Here is a 27564-nt window from a genome sequence, read left to right as displayed (position 1 = left end):
CAACTTCCTTGTCAAGTTGCTCTATCCATTGTTATAGTAGTGACTAGACCAGATTTTATATTGTTCACATAATTTTAACATGCCATCCATCCCAATGTGAATTAAAATGCAAAAAAAAAAAAAAAAGACTTAAGTTGACCCACTTTCACAGCCTGTTATAGCCAGGTGCCTAACGAACTATACTTAGAAATGTACAAAAAAAGTATCTTGCTGGGTTAGATCAAAGGGCCTGGCTAGACTACAACAATATTTCCCATGTGGCTAACCAGAAGCCTATGGAAATATTCCGGTAGATCACTAGGAAAGCTATTACGGTATATAGGCAAATGATTTATACCTGTTGCTTACATGTACTTAGTTGTTTAGTCCGAAGAAAAGGTGAACTGTTATGCTCCATATATCCCGTTTCATATTCGAGAGCTGATCCACGTCACTATTCACTCAACTGATGCAGAATCAATTCATTTGAAGCTCGTGTAGAATTGGGTTGCTCTTCCAAAATCCTAAAAAAGCTTTGAAATATTTAACTAGGAAGCTGTTTTAAGAAAAAAAAACTTTATTTTTCAGATGGAAGAAAATATCAACTGCATTTTTCAGTTTTCCAGCTTTCAGAAGGGCACATATTTGATCTCAGCTGTATGTGCTATATCTATCGTAATAATGGTGGTCACTCTGGTATGCAAAATGCAAATAAAAAGTAGAGAGGCAGGATTGTTTAAGGAAATTACTTCACAGCCCATGTGATAGACTCCTTTAAAAAATATCCGGTTTGAATTTCATATTAGTCATAGTGATGACCAGTTCATACTGAAAAACCAGATTAACAACTTTTTGGCATGAAGGGGCACAAGGGATCCATATGATCACAAGCAAAAAGGAAAAAGGAACATGATTGATACAGTTGATTTGTGTTTTTACCAGCTGATTCTGTTACATTGGATGGATGTTTCTTTACTGTGTGAATTGAGAAAAAAAATAACCGAATTTCTGGAAACAGAAGTATACAAAAACTCTTGTTTGTAACATTACATCTGTGATGATACTCCATTTCTACAGGAAGGTCAACACCTGCTTTTGCAACCATTACGATAGTCTGTGTGTTGAAACCAGAGAAAGATATGCTGAGAATTTCTTCTTTGATGACAGTCAGCCTAATTTGCCTTATCTTGATCCCAAGGAATATCCAAATTGTACGCAGATAAATGTCCTAAATTGTTCTTGGCATAATTTCAGAGAGCACACAATGTCAAACTCCTGAAGCAGTTCTGAGGCTTTTCAATTACTTATTGACAGGACAAGAAAAAGTTGCTATCTGTCCTTAACCTGGTCCTTCAGCTCTTCCACCAGTGTATTCATCAACACTGTAGCTGAGTCCATTCACCTTCCTATCAAGTTATCCTCCTCTTGTAATTCTTTCCCAGAATGTCTTCTCCAAAAAGCTGGCTCTTCACAAGTAATGAGTTCAAAGTAGGACTATTTGAGCCTGATCGCTTGTCCCTCTAGTAATAACTCTGGGCTGATTTGATGACCCATTTGTTTTCTTGGCCTTAATGCGGCACTTCTCACCCTCATCAGTCAGCTCCACGTCTCCTGCCTCCGTGCGTAAACATAGCCGGCTCCTTTCTTTTCTCACACTTGCGTGAATGTCTTTGTTAATCAAGAGTACAGCACCTATTTTTCTTGCCTCACAACTTTCCCCTCTGAAGGAAGATGCTAGCCAAAGGGCCTGTTGCGCATGCCTATGCAGCAACCGAGAACAGTACGAATCGGCCCCGTTAGGCCTCGGAGCGTTTCTCGATTGGAGCGTTGTGTCGGTCCCCCCCCCCCCCCCGGGCCTCGCTTCCCCATTGCAACGAGCTGCCTCGGGCTTCTCTCGCATCGAGATGGAAAGTGCTTGGGGCGGGAAGATGGGGGGGAGAGGCTAAAGCTGCCGTAGAGCAGGCACGTTGCAAGCCCGCCCGCGGTCGCTGGAGGGCAGCACTGGGGCGACGAACTTCCTTCGGCGTCCAAAGCAACCTCTCCTTATTGCCCGCCAGCAGCGCGGGTGCTGTTGAAGTTGCCCCCAAAGGATCCGGAGCGCTGCGTCCAGAGAGAGACCTTTGCTCCTGCGAGGCTGCGGGGGAGGAGGAGTCCCGCGGGCGAGGAGGAGGAAGCAGCCCGGCTCCGCTCCTAGGCTTCGATCCGCGCCCGGGCGTGAACCGAGCCTGCCTTCCCTTCCCAAAGCGGGGCTGCTTTGACGGCGCCTTTTCCTCCAGGCCGGGCTTGCGCTCCGCCTCGGGGAGAGAGAGAAACCCCGACGGACCCAGCGCTCGAGTTCCAAAGCAGCTCCCTCTCCGCGTTGACAGGCAGCGAAAGCGCAGCCCTCCCCTCTTGTACGGACACACATAACTACTGCGCGCCTAGCCCCAGAGAAGGCACGGCAGCGGCGAGCAGGCGAAGGAGCCAGCGGCGTCGGTGCAGAAACAAGGTGGACGCGCGGCTTCCCGCACAGGCATCATGTGGGTCTGTTGGTAAGAGGGGTGGGGGGGAACCGATCCCCGCTCCTCCGCCCCGCTCCCTCTCCCGCGGCACGCGCAGCGGCACCCGCTCCGGCAAGGCAGAAGGAGACGGGCCCCCCCGGAGGCCGCGGGGAATAATCGGAGAATTGATTGTGGGGGGGAAAAGGAAAGCAGAAGAAGAAAATATTTCCTGGCAAGATGGCCGACTTGGAGGCTGTGCTCGCCGATGTGAGCTACTTAATGGCTATGGAGAAAAGTAAATCGACTCCGGCGGCTCGAGCTAGCAAGAAGATCATCCTACCTGAACCGAGGTGAGCTGTGGGGTGGGGGGCGTTGGAGGGCAGGTGTGTGGGAACCCAGCGCCGTGGAGGAGTTGGCTGCCCCGGGTGCCTGCCTGCCTGTGTGAGTGCGCGGGCGCGTGTATGAACCTCCATCTGTCTTGAAGGCGCTCTTGAAATGAACCGTGTCAGCCTCCCTCACCCCTTCTGAAAGACGTGTTGTCCTCGGAGGAAAAGATGGGAGGAAGAATGGCATCTCTCCTGTTATATCTTTTGGGTTACTACCGTGGGCAATAGGAAGGGGTGTCACGTGTCCCCGTTCTTCCTTCGGCCCAATTTTGAGGCTGCGGGGTGCATTATTCCTTACAACAGCAGACTCCTGGCCCACCTTTATAGAGGAATAAGCCTCTTCAACGACGGCACTGCTGTTTTCCTTATCTGAACGTCACAGTTCCCCCTTTTGTTGTTTTCTGGTGTATGTGTAACAAGCGGTTATTAATCTCTGCAGAAGCAGGCTGTAATAAATTATATGATGATTTTTCTGAGCCATCTGGCATCTGCTCCTCTGTGAGTCCAGAGAGCATGCATTAAGGCTGGAGCTATGTTCAGATAGCTCAGCCACTTGCATATATGTTTTTGCTGTATTCTGTTCAGGAAGTGGACCCTTGTCGCTTGGCTCACAAAAATCTCTTCTAACACTTATATACAAATGCTTACGTCTATATTTCTTTAGCACTGTGGATTGGAAATGGGATTGTGCTTAGGCGTTCATGCCCTTCTTGTCACTCTAAACTTAAATGGGAATTAGAGCTGCACAAACAACATTGCAATCCTGTGCAAATCTTTTGCAAGGTCACCAAGGTGCAGTTTTTCTCAAAACAAATAAGGAGGAATGCGCTTGGTAGAAGATTTGCTTCCTATGTAAGGATTTTACTGTCAAGTGACACCAAAATAGTCTTGGCACATGAAATCCAAGGGCCACAATTTAGTTTGGCCAACCCTTAACTCGCTTCCCAGCAGCTGTTACCAAGGGCAACTGGGTTGGGCCTGACAGGCATTCTGCACCGACAGCACATAGGGAAGTGCAGGCTGCCTTCTATTCTCCCCCTTACCTCCCTCTTCTTCTGCCAACCTCCATATGACATCTGGCCTATTCTGCTCTACTCCATCTCATCCAATAACCTTGGGCTTTCTCAACTCAGGCCAATGGCTACTCAGACACAGTTTCTCTCCACTCCCCTACCATTGAGGGGTGGATGAATGGATGGCCTCTGAAATAAAGCAGAAAGCACCCTTGGAGGGGGAAAAATGGCAGCTGCTCTTTTAGAAGATGAAGCAGATGTGTAACCATGGTAATGCTTGAAAGACCCAGAGCCTTTGTGTTCTTCACATGCTGCTGGTTTCAATATGGAAGTACTTGCCCACATGGGAACTTTAGGTGCTGTTCCTCCACAGTCTTAGAAGGAAAGAATCTTAAAACAGGGAGAGTCAATCAGCAGCCTTGGATGCCCAACTTGGATAGTAACACTTCTCTGGCAACTCTCTTGGTTAAGTCACAGCCATACAGAATATTTATTAATCAAATTTATATAGCCACCCATCTCACTGGAAGTAACCTGGGCAGCGTACAACAATTTAACAGAAATAGCAGAATTAAATTATATTTATCCTCATTTAAGTACCAATTCCATTTGTATTAAGGGTATTACTGGTGGCATGTTCTAATGAGTTTAGAAGAGTTTCTATTCTAAACTCATTAGAAAGATCTTCAGTTTTCTTAGTCTTGCAGCTACCCTGATGTAGAAGTATGGGAGACAGATGATCTTAAGGGTAGATCGAAATACAGAAGAAGACACAAACAAGATTTTCATTTTAGGAGGTTGTCCTAAAAAAAATTAAAGGCCAAATTACTAATCAGTGGACAAGGCCCTAAAAGAAGGTTAGGAATTGAAGAAGCCTGCAGAGAAGTTTTTTCATAGTCCGAACAGGAGCTGTACTGGAGAATTCCAGTCTGATGGAGTAATGAGGGCTAAGGTTTGCAAATTCAGGGATGTAATTTAAATGTCTTCTGAAACCAGATATTGGAAATGCATCAAAGAGGTAGGCCTTGGACATAATTTAGCCAAAATCACATTGCAGAAGAAAGCTTATTTGTATAATTGTTTTACGCATATTTTATTTTGCTTTGGGCAATCATGGATAGGGCATAACATCTCAGAAACTGTTCTGATATTTAACCAGTCCTTAAATATCTAGATTGTCTTTATAGATCAGAAGATGTGCTGAATAGTTGTCCCCTGTATTGATTTTTGGGATTGCTTTGCTTGACGTGATCTTGGCATGGGAGAGCAATCCCAGTCAAAGCTGAGTGTCACATTTCTGAAGGCCAGAATGTTAATTCTCAAGCACCTAGGTACACATGATTTATGGGAACCACTGGCAGTGAGGACCCTGCATATTCTCTTCTCAAACATTTCTTCATGGATAGTTGACCAAGTAGCTTTCCATTATTTTTTCTTTATTTGTTTGCTTGATCTGTATTGTGAAATATGAGAATTGTTGTTTTCATTGTGACAATTGGAAAACCACAGCACTTAGAATCTTGTGATTTATTATTTATTTAATTTTTATTGCACCTCAAATAACTCAAGACAGTATTAGGCAATAAACATTTTATAAAAATGCTGCTGTTATTTAAATATTGCTGTTGTTAAACAAATAGTTGCTTCAAAAATAGTGCTGGATTTTAGGTCAGAACTGTTTTTCTTTTAAACAAAGGGATACTTCAAGAAGATATAATGTCAACAAGTTGGACAAGACAATTACTGAAGTTAAACAGTTAATGCTCAGGATAACATTAATGAAGGTTGACCATACCAGATGAAGCACATTGAGGTTTTTTGATATGAAAAAGTATAAATCACTTAATTTAATGCCAAATCTCTCCATTAATGTTATCTGTGCATACTAAAAAAGAGAAAAAACACTAAAAATAGTATAGATAATCATTTGATTTCTGAACTCCCACTTCTTTGTACTCTAAACAATTTACAGTATTTATAAACATAGATGTAGAAACTATGCTCCTAAGTATTTGTACTTACTTGCTGTCTGATATATAGTATATATGAAAACCATTCTTTCTTATATTTACTAAATTTATATTATGTATACGGTTAATTTTGCTATTGCTGTGTATACTCCAAGTTTGAGTTCCCAAAGAGATAACTTTTGTACTATGTCTTTTTTCCAATGTTGTGCAGTTTGTCCTCACAGGTGTAAGTATATATTAATGAATTGTGTTTTTCATTGGTATGTTCTGAAATTATACATAATAAAAAGAATTGTTTTAATTTTGAGTTTGATTTCTGAGATTCTCTGAATGATTGTGTGCATATTTTCCAATCCTCTTTTTTATGTCGGGGGAGCGGTTGGTTACACGTCCACCACGTGTGGTATTGGAGCAGTATTTCTATTCCGATCTGGAGTAAAAATTCTGCCTAAGATTGAGGTAGATCTCTACTTCTGGCAACAATTGGGATCAAAATGTCATTGCTAAGCAAGGTGGTTATTAAGCGAGTTGCACCTTTTACAATCTTTTTTGCCACCGTTGTTAAGCAGATGATTACAGTTAAATGAATCATAGGGTTGTTAAGCAAATCCAGCCTTGCTTGTCAGAATCTAGCTGGGATAGTTGCAAATGGTAATCAAATGATCCAGGGATACTGTACCTATCATAAATACATGCCAGTTTTCAATTTTCATCATGTGACTCGGGGTTGCTCCAAGTGTCATATGTGTGAGAACTGGTTGTAAATAATTTTTTCCACTGCTATTGTAGCTTTGAATGGTCTCTAAATAAATGGTTGTCAGTTGAGAACTAACTGTAATAAATGGAGGACAAAGAATAAAGCAGACAAAAGCTGCAGAGCAAATGATGCTCATTAGCATAGTAGGAATTTAATTTTTTTTCTCTGTATATTATTTGTTATGCTTGTTCTTGATATTCCTGAAAATATTTGAAGTCTTTCTTGGTTCATAGTACCCTTAATGCAGGCGTGTCAAACAGAAGGCCTGAGGACCGGATACGGCCCGTGGGGTGCTTAAATCTAGCCTGTGGGCTGCCCTGGAAACAGTGAAGGACCAGCCCATGGTGCCTCTGCCAGCAAAAATGGAACTCAGGAGAGCCGCATGCAGCCCTTGCGCGCTCCATTTTTGGCTGCAACAACGTCCTGCAACACTCAGCCAGCGAAAACGGAGCTCAGGAGGGCCCCACACAGCCCTCGCAAGCTCTGTTTTTCCTGGCTGAGTGCTCAGGCCGCCACAGCGCCCCCCAACACAAGTGATGTTGAGCTGGCCATACCCCCTGGCCACATACCCCAAGGTCAAACAACCCTAATGTAGCCCTCAATGAAATCGAGTTTGACACCCCTGCCTTAATGTCTCAATTTTTTTTATTGCCCCTAGGCTCGTAACTTGTATGGATTTTGACAAGAGCATTGAGTGTTACTGTGTAGTGTCTTGGGACTTTGGGAATGTGGATCTGTTGAGCTACTTTAGAGCAAGATATAGTGAAATGGCCTTAGCCACATCCTGAATTTTGTAATTGATTGTTGAATCTAAATTTCTCACCACCCAATCTCACTACTCTAGCTCATAAACCACACAATATTAATAATTTAGACAAGAAAATTGCTGCCATACTAATTGCAAGAGATAATGTTCAAAACTGCTCAGACTCATATTGTTCTCTTGAGAAAGCATACTCAAAATTTTACAGATTACATTGAATTCAACTTTATTCCAAGAAAATCAAAATTGTGCAAATAGTCCCCCTTGAGCAATTACCTTCTGTGGTGGGTTTTTCACTACAGCTCTTCCTCCAATTGTACATCCTCTGATGTATATGACTGCAGTTCCCATACTTTACAGCAGCTGGGACTATAGGGCATTCTCATTAGGAGTCATGGGAACTATAGTTCAACTCATACAAAGAGTGGACAAGATTGGGCTATATCAGAATGCAGAATTGACACAGCAGCCTTTCATAATTCTAATCATCCTCTCTCAGTAGATTCTGATATTCTACAGTTCCTGTCTTAGCAACTTTAAGTGTCGTTTTCGCATCATTTCCGCCTAGAATCGAAGAATCATTGCAGCTTTCAGGAAATGGTACCTCCTCGGGTTTTAAACCCGTTGGATCGTCTACAACAGAAGCAATTGCAACACAGACCAAGAATTGTAGCAATTTAGATCCCGTTATTTGCAGTAACCACTTGATCAATGTCTTGCAAGTTGTACAAAGACGCTAGAAAGGTGTTACTATAACAGGGGCATAGCATTTTTGAAAGGGCAGAATTTAGCATTTCATGTTGAAAGAGAAGATTATAAAACAACTAATAAAAGTTTTCTTATCTATTTGTTACTGCATTGGAGCTTGTTGTTTTTTTCCTGTTAAGGGAAGCAGGCTATTTTCTATGCATTTATTTCCTTTTTCTGTGATTAGTCATGGCAGGGGCCCTCATCCACTGCTGTGCTTTGACCCCCTAAATGATAAATGAATTTGTGTGACCTCCTGGGATAAAATTATCGTTTTCAGCATGATTGGGCAATGAATTCAACATTTTTAAGAAATGCATTTTCATCTATCAAATAAAGAAAATTATAGCACTTTATCAAATAAAAACATTACATTGCAAATAACAGTTTACAATCTTATTTTTGATAAGAATGATCTTTGCATAATTTCTGAGGTTTTTTTATTTTCAGTATAGCCACTTTCCTTTGTAGTAGCATGTTTATTTTTAATCAATAGTTTACTCCAACAACTGTAGAAAATTCTGACTTTGCAGAACAAGGCAGAGCAAGACAGAGCTCGGCTTTATGTATGTGTACCATAAGCGTTGCACACCTAAAATTGAAGCCATATCAAAATTATTTCCAGGTTTTGGTGTTGTGATCATTATAATTTGGGTCAAAATGTGGGAGATCCAGGTTCAAGTCTGTTCTTAACCTTAAAAACTCACTGGATGAATTTGGGCCAATTATTATCCCTTAATGCACTTTTTTTTAGAGGGGTGACATTGTAGGGATATGATGAAGTATAGTGGCCATATAAGCCACTTGGGGTTCTTGAGAAGGCATGATGAGGAATAAATTTATCAAAAGGGTAAGCTCCCTGACAGTGTCTCTTGGCAGAGCAGAAGCAAATTTTTGAGAGTGATCCAGTTTTTAATATACAGAACAGAGAAAAGCAAAGCAGGAGTTCTAGTCAGGGTATACTTGCCCTTTCCTCGCTACCTGTTCAGCCAGGGAGCTGCTGGCTTACCCAGGCAGAGAAATGATCCAGATTCAAGTGTGCAAGCTGGAGGAAATGCAGAGTGGGCAACTTGTCAGAACTTGCTTCAGGTTTCCTTGGAAAACGTGGCTGCCAGTTTGTCTAGAATGAATGGGAGCACATTTTGATAAGATCCATCTTTGGATGTGCAAACCAGTGTTCTTGCAAAGCTAGAGCTGTTGGCTTGTCCTGACAAAGCAAAGGGCAATATTTTATTTATCACATTTAGAAGCCACTCATCTCTCTCACAGAGAGATTTGTGTGGTATATAAATATATCTGGCAAAAATCCTGATATGCCTGCACACAAACCTCAGGAAAGTTGCTCACCCCTTCCATAAGGTACAACTTACACTTTAACAGCCTCTGAGTTAATGAGTCAGTACTGAAGTGTTTTAAGTCTCCCAGTCCAAAAAATATTTTTGAAAGCAGCTCCAATATTCAGGATTACTTGCAAGTAATTTCCTATTTCCTTCCCAATGGCCTATGTGTGAGTAAAACCATTTTCAACATCTGGCTGATTATTTTTAGTAGTAAATATCTCTCATTAAATGCCTGTACTGGAAGAGTTCAACGGAACTAACATTCTCAGCAGCTTTTGCTGTGCTGTATAACCTTATTTTACTAAGAAAAAATTGAGGCAAGGAGGCAGTCTTAGGACCAGATTCCTAAAACTTTTATAATTACTATTAAACCTTAACAGCAAATGCTCAGCTTTTGCATTTTGACAATTGTCATTGGAAAAACTATAATTGGTTTTCCCACTGATGTGAAATTACTAGAAATTAGGAGTTTCTCCTCTAACATGTTTTTTATTAACAGTTTATGGTTCCAATAATCTTCCTTAAAACTTTTCTGGTTGTCTAGACCAATTGGCTAGGGAATTCTGGGAGTTGAAGTCCATATATCTTGCTAAGGTTGAGAAACACTGGTTTACTTTTGTTTACTTCAGGAAATTAGGCAAGCCTGTTTCTGTATTCCAGCTTGGCTTGAGCACAAAGTAGCTGTCTAGAAGCTAAGAAGGTTTAACTTCCGTACATAAATGGAGTAATAATTGTACATTCATAATCTGACCAGAGAACCACAGGCATAAAAGGCATGTTAAATTAGGTTTAGTTATGAATTATAGGTGTTAGGAATGCTGCCTTGTCACATTTGTGATAGATTAGAATACTTTGCACCTTTTAAGATGGATACATTCTTTTCATTAAAAAAAATCCATCTAACATAGTTTCAGGTTCAGAAACTATATTAGATGGATAACATAGTTTCTTGAAGACAAAAAGTCATGAAATCACATAGTTTTAGCGTAAACATGGGTAGGTGATATTGACGCTATTGAGGAATTTTTGAATAACTGTACTGAAAACTGAAATAGGAGGATGCTAATGCAGATTTTTTTTCATTTTTAGAAATAAAAAATGAGCTCTCACACAGTTCAGAAATTCAGCTGTTCTCTGTGAGGGAAATAAAATTGTACCACAGAAGCAGATATTTACAGAGGAAGTAAGGCCTTGGATTATCTCAAAAAGATTGCAAAAGTTTAAAATTAGAGTTTCAATACTTTGTAATACATTAACTCATCATGTCAAACTAGTGGAGAAGCTATTATACAGTAGTATGTTTTCCAAATTGCCACCTAAAAGTCTTGCCAACTCATCATTGAGGTACCTTTGTAACTTGAAATTTCTGGATCATTTTCAGCCCAAATATACTCTTTTCCAATATCATGTTTGGCAGTTTACATCTTCCTTACAGATAATCTTTGATGTAAGACAAAAGTAGGTAGAGGGATTTTGGCCATTAAAATGCAGTCATTAATTGAGTCATTATGTGACTGGACCCAATTTTATGATCATTTTTAATGTGGTTTTTTAAAATGAATCATATGGTTGTTAAGCGAATCTGGCTTTCCCAATTAACTTTGCTTGTTGGAAGCCCACAGGAGGTTGCAAATTGTAATCATGTTTCTGCAAGACACAGCAATCATCATAAATGCAAGCCATTTGCCAATCATCTGAATTGCAATCACTTTATTCAGTGGTGGGATTCAAATTTTTTTACTACAGGTTCTGTGGGCATGACTTGGTGGGCATTGTGTGGCTTGGTGGGTGTGGCAGGGGAAGGATACTGTCAAATCTCCATTCCCTCCCCACCCCAAGGAAAGGTTACTGCAAAATTCCCATTTCCTCCCGATCAGCTGGGACTCGGGAGGCAGAGAATAGATGTGGGTAGGGGCACTCAAAAGTGGTATTTACTGGTTCTCCGAACTACTCAAAATTTCCGCTACCAGTTCTCCAGAGCCTGCTGAATACCATCTCTGGTGGTGCTATGACTATAATTTTAAGAACAGATAGTAAGTCACTTTTTTCCAAGGACTGTCACAACTTCAAACAATTGCTAAGCAGTTGTAAATCAAGGAATACCTGTAGTAATTTCTTTTGATAAACCACCTAGAAAAATGAGCATGGCTCTATTTCAGTACAATACTGAAATAAGAGGTAGAGGGGATCCTAAATATTTTATTTTGTTTTGTTTAAAATTAATCTCTCAGATCTAAATGCCATTCTAGAAATGCCGCATTTTCTTTATAGTAATTATCTACGACTCAATGCTAAAAGAGTGTAGCAGAGTACATTGGAGCAGGCATCTGTGTCCCTCCTTACCAGAGATTTATACTGTATTTTCCTGGGATTGCAGAGTTACTATGTTCCCCCAAGAAAATACACAGGTACTGTAAGGAGACATCTACAAATACATTCATTTCCAACGCATGGCACTTTTTCAGCTTCATATTTGTACATCCCTATTGCAAATGTGCCTTCTTTTTTATGGTTAGAATTAGCGCAAAAGAGGAACTGCATTCTTCTTTAAAATTAAAACAGAATAGTTAGTACATGAGTGGTCAAATATTTTCTGTTGAAGTTTTCCTTAATCTAGTGCTCTGTAGATATTTTAGACTCAAGCATATTGCTAGACGACAATTTGTCAATCACATTTGGAGAAGTCTCTTTAATAAAATTAGCACCAAAGTAGACACACCTAATCTGCTGTTGAGTCTTCCCAGTATCAGAAATACTAAATTTGCTAGTTTCTAAGTTGCTTTGGGAAAAGACTTTGGATAGAATACATCAAGCTAGAAAGATATTTCATAATTAACTTCTCTTGTGTGCCTTCTCTTGGCAGCATCCGCAGTGTTATGCAGAAATACTTGGAGGATCGGGGTGAAGTTACCTTTGACAAGATATTTTCTCAAAAGATTGGTAAGTATTAGAATCTTTGCATGGCTATATGTTCAGCTACATGCATTATCTAAAACAAGGAAAGTTCAATGGAATTGGAAATCTGCAGAGCTGCTTACTCAGGGGCTGCAGCATGACACAATGATCTGTAAATTACCCAGGCACTTTTTAGCTTAACATATTATGTGAACTGTGAGATTACCTTATGGTTAAGTGTGATTGTGTTTGCATAACAAGTTGAACTACATACAAAGTCTAAAACTGAATCAACAAATGGCATTATATGGTAGGATGTTGCATGAAGCAAATCATCACCTCAAGCTATAAAATAATTTTGTTTTGACATAACATATTGTGTGAACACATCCAGTACAGTTTGCTAACCACGATTTCAAGTTTAGAATGATTTGCAAGCAGCCCGAATTGTGCAATTGCAGCTTAATTTACCTTGGATAAACAAGTTAGGCAGACATAACCAATATATGGTTTTGGCTGTTAGAACTCAAGCTTCTGACCAGATTTCAATCTATCTAGCTATGCATATTTTTTACTCAGTTTTTATTTCATATTTTTCATTCAGTATAATTTTTATAGTAACAAACACATAGTGGGCCAAAATAAAATTGAAAGGGAAACTCATAATGCAAATTGAAGAAAGGTTCTATCTTTTGATTCAGGGAGAAGATATAATCTTAGTTTTTTTAGTCACTGCTACAGTTTAGAGCAGCCTTGGCCACCTTCATTTAAATGTAGAGTTAACAAGTCTTTTGCCTCCCCTAGCCTGATGCTCCTTTTGGTGAGGATTATAACTTTCATTGTCTTAATAGAAGTGGTAGGGCTGTTCCAAGATGACTACTTGCAAAGGAAACTGATGTTTTGTATCTTGAAAATTGTATGAGGGAAAGGGCTTTTGAATGGTAGGATGTATCCCATCATAGAACTGCAAACGAGGATAAATGCTGTACCAGGTTAAAAAGTGCTGCCTGACTTAGAGAAATCCATTCAGTCTGGTAACATTGCCTTCCATATTGATTGATGCACAGCAAACCAGATAATTCAAAATGAGCTTAAAGCCTCTATTAAAAAGGGGAAAAATAGCTAAACTCTGCTTCCTCTTGTCCTCATTACAATGGTGTCTGTTTCCTCTTCCGTTAGTTTGGAAAAGTGCTTGCTTCACTTGGTAAATATTTGTGGTGTTTGCATGACATGCTTATCTATGTTAACTATCATTTATTGGATTAAGTCACCCAGTTTTCTGGGTTCTTACAGCAGTCCAAATAGTGTGTAGCATGTCAAATCATGCACTTTCTGCTGTTGGAAGAGGAAAGCATTTAAAATATCTGGATTGGAAGTACATGAACATGCCTTTCCTCTTGCTATTCCAGGTCTGTCGATTATGCACTGCACAACCTTTATAGGTGTCTGTGCTTTTAAGAGTTGCACAGCAAGCAGAATATTTCTCCCTGCAGATTTTTCTCTTCACTGCAGTTAACAGAAAATCTGCACTGGAGGAAATTTCTCTTCTGCAGTTCTTAAAGATGCAAGAACCTTTAGGAATCAAAACTGTCAAAGCTTTTCTTTCAGAATGTCTATACCATCAACAGCTGTGAAAGTAAATATTTCAGCAGGTGGAATATTTCCCTCCATAGAAAAATAGATGGGGAGAATTTACCTACTGAATTTCTGTTTGTCTTTTGTTGAAGACATAGGATCCTGCTCAGAATTAGGGGAGGGAGGAGTGCGAAACCATTACGCCCAATATTTCTGTCCTTCTGACAAAAGGAAGGGTCTATTTGCTCCAGCTATAAATAACTGAGAGAAGACTGTAATTTACATAAAATAAAGTTTCATAAAAGATATAGAAAACACAAATTTGGGACTGAGTAGTGACTGTTGGTCAACAACTCACTGGGTGATACTGGACTGTTGCCCATGCTCAGCCAGACAACAGCAAGTACACTAGCACTGTTTCCCCTTTCCGTTAATACACCCCGCCCCAACAGGAAATGCTCTTGCTTCCTCCCACACCCACGGCCACTTGTGGTTTCCGCATGATATATCCCAATTTTGCCTATTCTCTCTCTCTCTCTCCTGGTTGTGTTGCTTTCTCAATTGTTTTTTAACCTCAGCAATCTCCCCTTGCACTTGGGGACGTGTAGGCCGATAGGGACACTGGGAGCTGTTGAGCCACAAACTGAAATTGAAATTGATCAGCCTGCACCTCAGTGAGTGAGCAGGGAGGGAACAGGAAGCAGAAGATGGTGCCTGCTATGCTTGAGAAATTAATAAGTGGTGCAGGGATTAATAGTTTTTGAATGTCCAGTTTCAGTTGCTCTCTTTTTAACTGGCGGGGTGAGACTCCTGGATTAGTATTTTGATGAAATTGGCTTTACACAACACATGAGGCAAAACTATAGCTTGCTGGTATATGATTCAATTGGCTATGTTTGCACAATAACACATCTTTAATTAACAGAGCCATGAGTTCAGTTCTCAGTGCACTCCATGTTTTGGTCACACATGATATACTGAACCGTCAACTAATCATATGAATTGGGCTTATATAGCAGAGTAGGCAACGCTCACTAGTTTCTTGTTCAGTACTTTATGTAAACCTAACCTGCATACATAATTTACAGTTTAGAGTGACGTTTGAATACAGAATCTTAATTAAATAATCCATGGATTAGGATTATTCACAGGTTTAAAAATGATGCAGTTATATAGGTTGGGAAGCTATAGTTAATTACTTATTGTGATTGATAAATAGCTTTCCAAGTTGCTCTAGGTATATGCTTTTGATTACTGGAATCTTAGAACATTTGTGACTCATGACTAACAATTGAAGAGGAACCAACAAGCTTGGGAACTGTCATTGACTTTTTACTGATATTTTGTGCATTTGACCTGCAAAAATTAACCACGGGAATCTTTTTCTGGCATAAAGATGAAATAATTGAGGAAAGAGGGGGGAAGGGAAAGCAAGCAAATCTAATGACATCTTATGACTTTCCACAGTTTTTAATGTAGCCTATAAAACTGAAATTATATGCTTTTTATAGAAACAAAAATATTTAAATGTTTCTTGTTAGAAATCTCAGACTCCTCTCTTTCTTTCTCGGGACTAGATGTCTGTGGTTTTCGACTTTGTCTAAATAGAGGCTAGTAATCATCCAATTTTTTTTTTCAGTGGGCTGATACATGATACATAAACAATTCCAAATTCATTAATTTTTTCCTCTTATATTACTGTTAAAAGACTAGTAGTAGACCTGCATTGCAAAATTCTGGATGACTGTAAAATGGCAAGATAGCGATACAATATAAGACAGATTTTTGCAGCCCTGTAAAAAAATTTGCAACTGTAAAAAAATTGCTGTTGATTTGCAGAAAAGGTTTGTGCATTTTCATAGAAAGTAAATAGATTGGCAGGGATAAACAATGCCAGATTAGATGAAACCTGCTTTATTTGGAGACAGTAAATCGGTACTTTGATAGACATGTGGATAGTCAACACTATCATGCATCTTCTGGGATTGTCAATCCCAGAGACGCTGAATTCATATCTCATGCCAATCCAAACTATCCATGATATGTGGTTTCATATGTTAGTGAATTTTGCCTTTGTAAACCATTGTTTATGTTTTACTTTGTATAAACCAATTGTAGCTTACTCAAAAAATCATTGCAAAATCAGCCCTGGCTTCAGAGTATGCACTATTCATTTTAAAAGAACTGCTGAGGAAATAGGAGTCAAAGCAACTGTAGTTTCTGCCCCGACTTTCCATGGCATGATTCTTTGCTCCAATATGGCAATTAATTGGATAAGAGAAGAAAAGAAGTTGCCCTACTGCAGGTTTTAATTTCTTAGCCTTGGCAATTGTAACAGATGTTGATTATTGAATGGCTTGTGGCTGTCCTAATTGGAAGTATCTTGTGGAACTAGAAGGGCTTTCTGATCCACCCAGCAATAGAAGATCCCTGCTTTTAAGGCAATGTGGCAATTGTAGATCATTTTATGGCCATTTTCAGCATAATCCTATTCTCTGTGTTATTCAGTTTCTCCCTGCATACATTAAGGTATAAGTAGTCAAGGGTGGCATATGAGTCTTGGATTACTATAGTAGAAATTATAAATGAGACTAGGAGCAGTTTGTTAGATATATTGAAGGAGTTAGTGGCATGTGAGTTTCATATTGCTTACTTTTTGTGTATTTTAGGATTCCTCCTATTCCGAGATTTCTGCTTGAATCAGGTGGAGGAGGCCAAACCACTGGTGGAATTCTATGAAGAGGTGAGGCACTAACTATGGACAAAAAAGTATTCTAATATTCAAACATTACACTTTGAAATGGATAGATATGTTCAAGACTGTTAGCCTACATGTCTATTAGCCTCTTGGAAGGAGGAGGGTATAAGCATTAAGAACAAAATCAAGGTGAAAAGTGTTTCCCAAAAGGGTAAACAACACTGCTGGTGGAATAGATTTTTCTATCCTCATGTAAGCCCCTCCCTTCACATTTCCCAAATCTGCTCCTGAAGCTTGCGGGAACCTAGATTTGGGGACATAGGGAATAGAAACCCATTTGAAAATTACTGAATCAAAGCCCTTTGCTTTGATTGTCTTTATAGCACAGAATATTGCTTTTAGACTTAGGCTTCCTAGAAACAACTAAGTGATTTCGACCCTCTTTTACATATTGAAGGTAATTAGGAGATGAAATGGCCTTCCTTCTCGAATAACTGGAGTTTTGTTCATGCAACAGATGAAGGATCCAAAAGAACATTAGATCATGGACCTCCAGCTGCAGTTTAGCTAGAATTTTAAATAAACAAGCAGATTGGCAAAGCCTAGTAGCTTTGTCAAAACTGTTATCCTCTCAGCACAAACTGGGATATAAATCATTACTATTAATAATGTTCTGCAAGATCTTGTAGGTTTGGAAAATATAATATAGAAAAGTACAAGTATTTTATGTATGTGTATCTAATTTTAAGGAATTGGTGATGTGTTAACTGGGAATGTTTGTGGTTATAGACTGATGCATATAGATTCCAGTTTGGGAAAAGCCGATATGCCTCACTTGATTTAATTAAAAACAAAAGTAGATCATAAGCCAGGAAGAGAAGAAGTGGTAATTACTTTTCAGTACACTGTTGAATTTCTTAATCACAGTTCTTGTCCTTTTGCCTTCCTATCATTATTATATAATTATTGCTTCCATGCTGTTTTTGTTATTACTACCATCCCTGTTGTAACCTGCACCTTCCACTCAAACAAAAAAACCTAAGAAAATGAATCTTGATGACCTAGTTTATAAGCTAAACTTTGGACTTTTTCAGATTTAGATTGTGGTATTTGTAAATGTGGCCTTATCTGCTGGGCCTTGAATCTTTTGTGTGAAAAACCACATTATCTTACATATCCAATATTATCTTGCTCTGTTCTCCCTAGATCAAAAAATATGAGAAGTTGGATTCTGATGAGGATCGAGCGATTAAGAGCCGCCAGATCTTTGACATGTACATCATGAAGGAACTGTTGTCCTGCTCTCATGTGAGTGCTTCGGACACTTGCTGCCATGTGAGAGAGTCTGAAAAGGCCCTTGGGAATGGGCAGAAAGACCGCTTCATAATCACCTTGAACGAGATCCTTGAAAATGTAAGGCTCCCCAGATTAAGTGGGAGGAGCTAGACCACCATCATGATAGGCAAAATCCTTTCTGAGGGTCACTGAGTGGCACACATAGGTCTGTTGGAACGGCCTATCTCAGCTCTTAACCTTTCTCCGTGATCTTTCTTCTCCCCCACCCCTCCCTTGATGCTGACAAGCAGTGGCGCTCTTCCTGTTCAGCGCTGGTATTGTTATTAGTGAACTGCAGGCAGCCACCTAGATCTGGGATGGTGAACCTATGGCACGTGTGCCACAGGTGGCATGTGGAGCCATTTGTCAGTGCACCCGAGGTGCTGCCCTGTCAGCTGGCCAGCGCACGTGCACACACTAGTCAGCTGATTTTTTAAAGCCATTTTTCGCCCTCCCTGGACTCCAGGGGCTTTATTGGAGCTGAGAAGGGCGAAAAGAGCCTCCTCACCCACCCCCCCTGGAGGCCCTCCGGAGGTTTCATGAGCTTCCCTGAAGCCTCCGGAGCACAAAAAAACGGCCCTATAGGAAAACCGGAAGTTTGGGAACTGACTTCCGGTTTGCTTGGAGAATCGTTTTAAGTGCTCTGGAGGCTTCAGGAAAGCCTCCTGAAGGTCCCTGAAGCCTCCAGAGGGCCTGGGGGGGGGGGGGGTTGCCCTCCCCAGACTCCTATAAAGCCTCTGGAGCCTGGGGAGGGCAAAAAAGGATGCAAAAAATGGGGGGGTCACGCCTGTAGTGCGCGCATGTGCACTGGGGTGGTGGTCAGGCATTGCATTATGGATGCAGCATGCCCGCTCACAATCCCCCTGCGCTCCCCCCACTTATGGCATGCGAGCCAAAAAAGATTTGCCATTGCTAGTTCTTTTTGAAATGCAGTGTTGTTTTTGTTGTTGTTGCAGCAGCAGACAGACAATTTCTATCTCTCTACCAGGGACAGCTAACTCTGCTCCCTCTTCTTCTTTGTGTCAGGTATATCATAGCAAACAATATGGAATTGTCTGTTTCCTGTCCTCATTGTACCACATTGACTGTAGAGGGAGCTGGGGAGATGCATTGTGTGATGAAATCACATCCCATTGTGTCTGTATTGAATGAAGGAAGAAGAGGCATGAAAGCATTGTGGCATAGTGGTCTTTTCTAATATCTAGCTCAGTTATGGCTATCAAGATTCCTAATGTTGAAATCAAACAAGAGGAAACAATTGATGGATGCTAGTGAGCGCTTTCTTCAGTGCTCTCATTGGGAGGGTCAGAGATCAGGAAATAAGTATTGCAAGATGATTTTCTTCGTCCTAAAAGGCCCTAACTCGTAGATAGAACACCAACTTTGGGTTCAGGAATTCCCAAGATCAGTTCTCAGCAACTCCAGTTAAGACAGTCAAATAGTTGATAATGAGGAAGACTCATTATCGACTTTGACAGCGACTTTGAAGAGTTGTCCATCACCCAAAATAAGCAATATTAGGCTAGATGGCTAAATAAATTAATGTGGTATAAGGCACCTTTCCATATAAGTGGGTGGATGGGCATAAATAAGATGTTTTCAAGATTGGAAACAAATGAGAGCTATCAACATAGGAAAATTTTATCTAGACAGTCTGCAGACAAGATGAATTAAACACAAGGATCAGGAGAGTAAAGTAGAGTAGGTAAAAATGGCTGCAAAGTTGCAGGACTTAATGCGGAATAAAGAGACACTGCTTACATATTTGTCTGATTCCAGCTGCTTCTTGTTCTGCATTAATCCTTCCTATTTCTCTGTAACCAGCTTCTTTGGAAAAATGATTTTGACTCTTAGTTTCTTTGGCAGAAGTATATACCAAGCAACAAGGTTGGAACTGAATAGGTCAACACATACAAACACACACAGAGACACCTGCCCTACCAGGTTATTTCTCATCCTACTAAATTAATGATCACCCATCCATTAGACTCAATTTGTTTTTCTGTGTCCTTTACAGCCCTTCTCAAAAACTGCCACAGAATATGTGCAAACCCGTCTGAGCAAAAAACAAGTGCTGCCTGACCTGTTCCAAGTAAGTCCTTTTCCACAGATGAGATCTCTGAGCTCACACAAGGCATCATTTGCCCTTGAATAGGCATGGTACCTTTCCTGGGACAAACTGCTGAGTGAGATAGAGCTGTGCAGCTTGAATAGTGTTTCACTGCATCGGATTCTTCCCAGTCTGAACCACAGCTTGTGACCTGCTTTTCCTCATGTTACCACATGTAAAGAAACTTGACTCTGGTAGGGCCCATCTATTTTACAAGTAGTCCTCGCTTTGTGGTGGGTTGTTTAGTGACCATTCACAAAATGATGATGGACCCCCCTTCCCCAAAGGTACTTACCATCCAATTCTGGACTTGTGACAACACATACAGACACATGTCCGCATTTCAGATACTCGGCAACTGGTTTGCCTTTACAGTCCGTTGCAATAAGATCATGTGACAAAATTTACAATGGGGCTTTTCCCGGAAATTGACCTTTTTGGTCAGTTTTCAACCCAAAAACATTGATAGGAATATATTGATTTGCTTTACAGCGATCGCTTAACAACTGCCACAAAAAAAAGGTCATACAATTGGGTCTGTCATGTGAGTTTCTCAATTTATCACTCCTTGATTTATGAGGAAATTCCAAGCTCCATTACACCCGTAAGTTGAGGACTACCTGTACACCTTTTGCTGCCAGTGTTCTTGCATCTCACTGGACAGGGATGTTAATATCTACAGCTGGAACTATTCAGAAGAGAAACGAGGCAAGTGAGTGACAAAGATCATAGGTAGGCTGCTGGTATTTAAATCTGTATCCTCTTTTGCCAGCCATACATTGAAGAGATCTGCCAATGTCTGCGTGGGTCAGTCTTCCAAAGGTTCATTGAGAGGTGAGTCCTGAGGAACATAAACGAGGTTACATTAAAGTGATACTGTGAACTTTCTTTGATTTTCAGCCAGATAGCTCTGGTTTTTTTTTTCTCTGAAGACTTTTTCTTCCTCTAGCATTTAGCTAGCCACCTTTCAAATCCAGCTCAGTATATTGACATGGTCCTCAATGAGCTTTTTGATAGTTTTGTTCTGACAATCCCCCTTTAGGAGCTTTCTAGGGAGCTTTTTAAAAGTAATATTTCTGAACATCTTGGAAATTCCTCTAGTTAGTTGAAACTGTGCTGTGGGGCTCCATATTTACTATGTGCATATGGCAACTTTCCCTTGAAGCTCTTGATATGTCTTGGACTGCTGTCCCATCTTCTCCAGGTAGCATGGCCTATTGCTTTCTTTCTTTTGAGATAATCCTTGTTCGTGACCCGACAAATGCTCGCTTGACAAAAGTGCGCCGACGAAACTGCGATGTGAAAACTGCGATGTCATCAACGCGGTTCACTGACAAAAGGGCGAATGACACAAGCGCGCCCGACTAAACCGCGGTGACAAAACCGCAAGTTCTAAAGCGCGCCAACAAATGAGTGGTAAAGTGCGCCGACAGAAGCGCGCTGTAAGCCTAACCCTAAACCTAAACCTAACCTTTACCTTAACTTAAATCGCGCTTCTGTCGGCGCGCTGTTGTCGGCGCGTTGATGACGTCGCGTTGATGATGTTGCGGTTTTAGAGCCGTGGCTTTTTTGGCGCGCTTTCGTCATGCACGCATTTGTCGGGTCACACATCAATGCGCCGACAACAGCGCACCGACAACAGCGCACCGACAGAAGCGTGATTTAAGTTAAGATAAGGGTTAGGGTTAGGTTCAGGGTTAGGTTTAGAGTTAGGTTTAGAGCACGCTTCTGTCAGTGCGCTGTTGTCGGCGCGCTTCTGTGCTCATTTGTCGGCGCGGTTTAGAACTCGCGATTTTCTTGCTGCGGTTTCGTTGGGCACGCTTTTGTCGAGCGCTCATTTGTCGGTGAACCATCCTTGTTTAAAGAGAGTTGAGGGAGAGAACCCATAGTTGACAGAGACCTTTTCCCAAGGAAAGTTATTGGAAAATTTCACTAAAATAAGTCTTTAAAAGCAATGTGGAGAGATGAATATTCTTTTTATTCATTGTTGCGTAACTGGGACAGGGGTGGTTACAAAAATGTAGTGATATCTTTTCAAGTTTGAAGATCTACATAGGATTTAGATCCTATGAACATAATGAAAGTGCCTTCGGAATAAATATACATAAAATCATTCTGTAATTCATTCGTTCTGTCTCTTTCTCTGTCTGTCTCTCTGTCTCTGTCTCTCTCTCTCTCTCTCTCTCAACAAAAACATGTAAAAATCACAAAATGTATAAAAACTATGATTACTTTACATAAACTATTAACATTGTACAAATCGTACCATGTATGATAGTCCAAAAGAAGCCTAACATGGTTATAGATCAAGATAAACAGATATGTCTTTAGAGCCCAATTGAAAGTTTACTATGACGGAATCTCAAAAAGATTAGTCATAGCAGGGGCCATCTTCCAGAATGCCTTGTGTCTTCTAATGTGATGTCAGAGTCGATTTAAAGGCATGGATAAAGCTGAGATTTTTGACAGCCTATTCTTAATTCAGAGCTTTAAAACCAACATCAGCATTTTAAATGTATAATAAGACTGGTGCTACTTACATGCTACTTAACGATAGAAATATCTTAGTTATAGTGCATTGGTAAAAACAATTGTTGGCTACCTGATTGTCTAAATTGTCCAGTTAATATGCAGTCTAAGAATCACTCAGCATACTGTATGTTTTTGTTTTTTTTTAATAGAGAATGTGACCCAGCAGTTTTATCGACAAACACTTTTGGGCTTTCAACGCTCAAAGTGTTTGTCCATAAAACAAATTGCCATTAAGTAGGTCTCAGAGGACCTTTGAAGGTCCCAATCCTTTTAAATTTGGCTCTATGACAAGAACATCCTTTAATGATTAAAAAGACTCTGTTGGACAACGTTCTATAAATGAAGTGATGGCTGAGTTTTCAATAATAGCAATAACCAAATATCCATTCCTACCATTTTCTGCTTGCATTTTTCTTACAGTCACATTCTAATTGTGTGACATTTCATTTATTTTAAATTTTAGTCATTTTTATTCATTCATGTCAGCAGCACTTTCAGATATAGAGATATAGCATTCTCCACATTCACACAGTGTGGGGAGGAGGGACATGAAAGGAGATTCCCCAAAGTTGCTTTGGCAATCTGGCACCCTTGGGCAAGAGTGTTGTCACCAACAAATCCTTTCGACCCAGAAGCACTCTTTGGTTGGAGAGTTTTAGTCGTAACTTTAGCCATAATGTTCTCCCTATAGATCACTTCTTCCTATTCATTACAAAAACTCAAGATTCAAGGTGTTTCTATCACAGATGTTGGGAGAGTTGTAAGTTGAGACATGAACATATTTGACATGGTAGTCATGCCATCTATTGCTACAACAACATTGTCTTAGTTTGAATGTTAATCTTTCCCCAAGCCTTGAGCCCGTACTCTAAATCACCTCCTTCAGCCTAGACAAGAAGGCAAGTAGGATAATGCAGGCAGTCAAGATTGGCTGAGTGTTTTTGGCTGATCAAAGAGAGAGTCGATAGACCAAGACTATCTTTACCACTTAGATTGCTATATACAAGCTAGCCAGCTAGACACATTTGGAAGAGGTAAATATCTTCCCCCACCATTCAGTCAGATTTTAATGATGTGATCTAGGTTGGCATCCTGTTCCATAATTTGGTATGATCATGCCTCATTTCCCATTAACCATATCTAGCATTCATTAACTGCACCCGGATAACTAGAGGTAAACATCCTTAGCTGTGGGAAATGGCATTAAGATGTCTGAATTACTGCCTTTTAAGCTCCCATCGCCACAATGCCCTCTGGTTGGGCTGATTTTAAAATGCCTCCTATATTCTTTCATTGCTGGTATACTGAAATAGAAATCTTGTAAATAGAGATTTTAGCTTTAAAAATGCACTGGCTGGCAACTGTAGTCAACTGCAAGAGAAATTGTTTGTGTATGTTGTGAGTTATGTCTCTTATTCTGTTTTAGTGACAAATTCACACGCTTCTGCCAGTGGAAAAATGTGGAGCTGAACATCCATGTAAGTGGCTAGTGTTGGGAGGATATTTTGAGGTTGTGATAAACCTGTCATGAGACACTTAGCATTGAGTTGCTAATGGTCAGTTTATTATAGCATGCAGAATTTACAAGATTTGCAAAGCAATCATAATGTAGTGAGAAAAGAGATCCCGTCCCTAAAAAGCTCATCGTTTTGGTAGCTAAAACAAGATTATTTATGTCTGTTATTCATTTGGTAAATGAACTAGATAATGGTGAGAGTTAGAGAAATGAATCCAGTGTCATGCTCAATATCTTAAAACAGGAACAGAAAATATTTTGCTTTGGAGTTGCTGGATGTACAACTTCTTGATAATGCTAGCTGGCATCTATCAACATCTTGGGAGTTACAGGTTATTGGTTTCTGTTTCAAGATATGAGTTTATATACCCAGTGATACCTCCTTTAATACTAAAAACTCACAAGCAATGGTGACCAAAATGAGGAAAAGTATGTGTTGACATTAGTTGAAATCCAGTGATAATCAGCCTACGGATATGAATGTGCTTAGACAGCGCTATGGAAACAAGATCATGCTGACTTCAGGTTAACATTCTTCTTTTGCTTTCTCTTCTCTTATTTTTTTTAAAATGCTGTTTCATGGGATCTAGCTGACCATGAACGACTTCAGTGTCCATAGGATCATCGGACGTGGCGGATTTGGAGAGGTCTATGGCTGCCGGAAAGCAGACACGGGAAAAATGTAATATGCGAGATTGTCTTGTCATGCTCTGTGGTGAGAATTGCAGGAGAGCAAGTAAAAATGATGCACAAAGGTTCAGCTTCAGTAACTGGCAGTTCCCAATTCCTTTTTTATGTAATACTTTAATTGTTGCTAGCCATCTATGCTTAACATCACTAGATGTAAAAAAAAAAAAATCCTCTCTGAATCTTATGACTATTGTGACTAAGTCATCAGGTGGGCCCTCTGGTAGCTCTGGACTGCTATTCCCCACAGATTACATTGAAGACTTTGCTTGACCCAGGTGCCAAGTAAGCTTCCCAAAATCTTTTGCCAGCTTGCTTTTATTTTTGGGACACGAACATTTTAAGCACCAATTCAAGAGTTTCAAGGTATACATGAACTGCTGAAACAAATACAATCAGTATCTTGGATTTTATTATAAAATATTTTGTTGAATTCCAGAACAAATCATTGCAGTTCAGCATTTCAAAGCAGCAGAAGCAAAATCCAATTATTTCAGTTTTCAAATGAAACACAACGTAGCAGGATCCCTGGGGATTATTTTTGATCGAGTAGGGCACGACTGCTACATCTTACTCCTCTCTCCTCAGCAACTCCCAGTGCAGTTCATTCCACCAGCCTGTTCATTTGCTGCCTCTCTCCCAACTTCCCAGCATCTTCCCTCCCACAGTCATTGCCAGTCTCCTTGGCTTAATTCCCCAAACCACTTCTGCTGCCAACAAATGCATTTTGGGCCATATCTAGAACAAAACAGCTTCATTTTGGTCTGAGGAACAGACATAAACCTCTAAAATCCATGTTTCAGGTTAGATGGAGATCAGCTGTTGTGTGCACATCTCTTATAATTAGAATAAAGACAAGCAGGAGAACCAACAAGATACAAAATAAGAGTAACAAAAGTATCCAGACAGATTCAGATCCTTCAGACATTCCCCCCCCCCCCAAGGTTATGCTCCTCATCCATTAGCCAGACAATGCTTCCTTTCAAGTTGAATGACCATAAAGAGAATTCTGCAGGATAAGAGAAATGTGCTGGTCCCAAATATGCATATTGCTAGCTTTAAGATGAACAAAAATTGCCTTCTGTTATGTTGGCTTGCAGGATTCAAGGAAGTGTTTTGCCTTCTCACAGTAACATTTGCCTTGTTTATCTCTCAATCTATTGCAATGCAATCTATGTGGTACAGTCTTTGAAGATGCCCAGAAACTACAGCTGATCCAGAATGCAGTAACTTAATTAAAGGCACATCCCAATCTGCCTATTTTGGGTGAAATCCATATGGCCCGAACCCTCGAGGGTTTTGCAGCAGGCCTTGGGTAGCTACATCACAATTGCTGTTACTCCTTATAGTTGGACTTTTATTAAAATTGATTTCTTTCTATTGCTCCTCAATGGCAAAATCTGCCTATTTTTGGTGAAATCCATATGGCCCCAACCCTCGAGGGTTTTGCAGCAGGCCTTGGGCAGATACATCATGATTGCTGTTATTCTTTATAGTTGGACTTTTATTAAAATTGATTTCTTTCTATTGTTCCTCAGTGGCAAAAGAGTAAATTGATGATGATATAATATATATTTTTGTAATCTTGTTTATTCAATAGCATGTGTAACCTGGTCAGTATCTAAAGAAGCATAAGTATCACTTATTTAAGAAAATTCCAGCTTCCTTTAAAACCTTTACATTTTCTCCACAATACATCCCTTGTGGACTTGATCATGTGCTTCCTTATTGCTGCCTTGGAAAATGTCCCTCCTCCAAACAAGTTAATTCAGTCATTGTCCTGCCAGGCCAAATATAAGGCAAAAAGAAACTGTCTGCTTTTCCTCCCATCCACATCCTGAGCGGGAGCCAGTAGGGAAATTACCGAAGAGTTTTCCAATTGTTGGCAAGCTAGACAGTTATTGTTTAGGGTTGTTATGGAGATAAAAGGAAAGCTTGGAAAACATAGGATAATATAGTGGCATCTGTGATCATGGAGAATGTGTTTTCATTTTAAATATCTGAAGTTCCTAAACGGAGGGACAAGTTTCTCTTCAGGAAGAACATGATAAGGACATTATGAGCTTCATCGGAAGTACTGTCACATGGTTATATTTGGAGGGACATCTGCAGGGATGATTTCATAGATAGGAGCATCATCAGATACTTTTGGCAAAAAAAAAAAAATAACACTCTGATCATTCAATTTCTGACCTCTTCTGTTTTTTGATAGGTACGCCATGAAGTGTCTAGATAAGAAGCGTATTAAGATGAAGCAGGGGGAGACATTGGCTTTGAATGAACGCATCATGCTGTCTCTTGTCAGCACTGGGGTGAGCTTGGCTACTTTGTGAGGAATTGGGAGAAGTGGGAAGAATGCACAAGCTCTGAACCTACACCCTATAGGTTTTTGGTGGAACGTCTAAAAACGTTCCAAGTGACAGTTTGGGGACTTGAAGTCAAAGCTGGCATGGGTGAGATAGATATTTTGCTGAACTCACCTAACATGGAGAGGGAAGAAGATATGTAAAGGAGGTAGTGTTGGTTTGTTGATATTGGGAGTGTAACCTAGCAGCAAAGATGACATGCGTGTATGCTGCAACATCTATGCCAGAAAGAATAATAGGTGCAGTGCAGCATGCACTGAAAATTAGAAGAGAGCATGTGTTGTGTGTGGAGTAGGCTGAAGAGAGAAAGGAGGACAGGGAGGTTTCTTAGCATGTAGGAAAAACAGGAGGAAAATACCTGCAAGTGTTTACAGGATGGGGTTGTGGGGAAGCAAGGAAGGTTACTATATATTGT

General features: G+C 40.2%; 1 protein-coding gene and 1 long non-coding RNA gene across 3 annotated transcripts in view; one reads left to right on the top strand and one right to left on the bottom strand.

Moving 5' to 3' along the window:
* Window positions 1-2009: 2009 nt before the first annotated feature.
* The window catches only part of GRK2 (G protein-coupled receptor kinase 2), a 38799-nt gene continuing 13244 nt past the window's right edge, over window positions 2010-27564 (top strand). The window contains exons 1-9 of one of the 2 annotated variants that reach the window (XM_032218576.1): window positions 2010-2809; window positions 12299-12375; window positions 16575-16648; window positions 17810-17911; window positions 19956-20030; window positions 20821-20882; window positions 24007-24058; window positions 24687-24778; window positions 26996-27095. In XM_032218576.1, coding sequence (XP_032074467.1) covers window positions 2697-2809; window positions 12299-12375; window positions 16575-16648; window positions 17810-17911; window positions 19956-20030; window positions 20821-20882; window positions 24007-24058; window positions 24687-24778; window positions 26996-27095 — 747 coding nt within the window. In that variant the 5' untranslated portion in view covers window positions 2010-2696. Of the gene's footprint in view, window positions 2810-12298; window positions 12376-16574; window positions 16649-17809; window positions 18017-19955; window positions 20031-20820; window positions 20883-24006; window positions 24059-24686; window positions 24779-26995; window positions 27096-27564 lie in introns of both variants that reach the window. The other variant, XM_032218568.1, reaches the window with a different exon arrangement.
* Window positions 20807-27564, bottom strand: part of LOC116509437 — a 26101-nt gene continuing 19343 nt past the window's right edge. Inside the window, exon 4 of the long non-coding RNA XR_004255508.1 lies at window positions 20807-20889. This is a non-coding gene — a long non-coding RNA (uncharacterized LOC116509437). The remainder of the gene's footprint in view (window positions 20890-27564) is intronic.

Source organism: Thamnophis elegans, chromosome 1 (assembly GCF_009769535.1).
Source record: "Thamnophis elegans isolate rThaEle1 chromosome 1, rThaEle1.pri, whole genome shotgun sequence".
Taxonomy (NCBI): domain Eukaryota; kingdom Metazoa; phylum Chordata; class Lepidosauria; order Squamata; family Colubridae; genus Thamnophis; species Thamnophis elegans.
The sequence above is the reverse complement of the archived record's forward strand: the minus strand, read 5'-3'. Positions and strand labels throughout refer to the sequence as shown.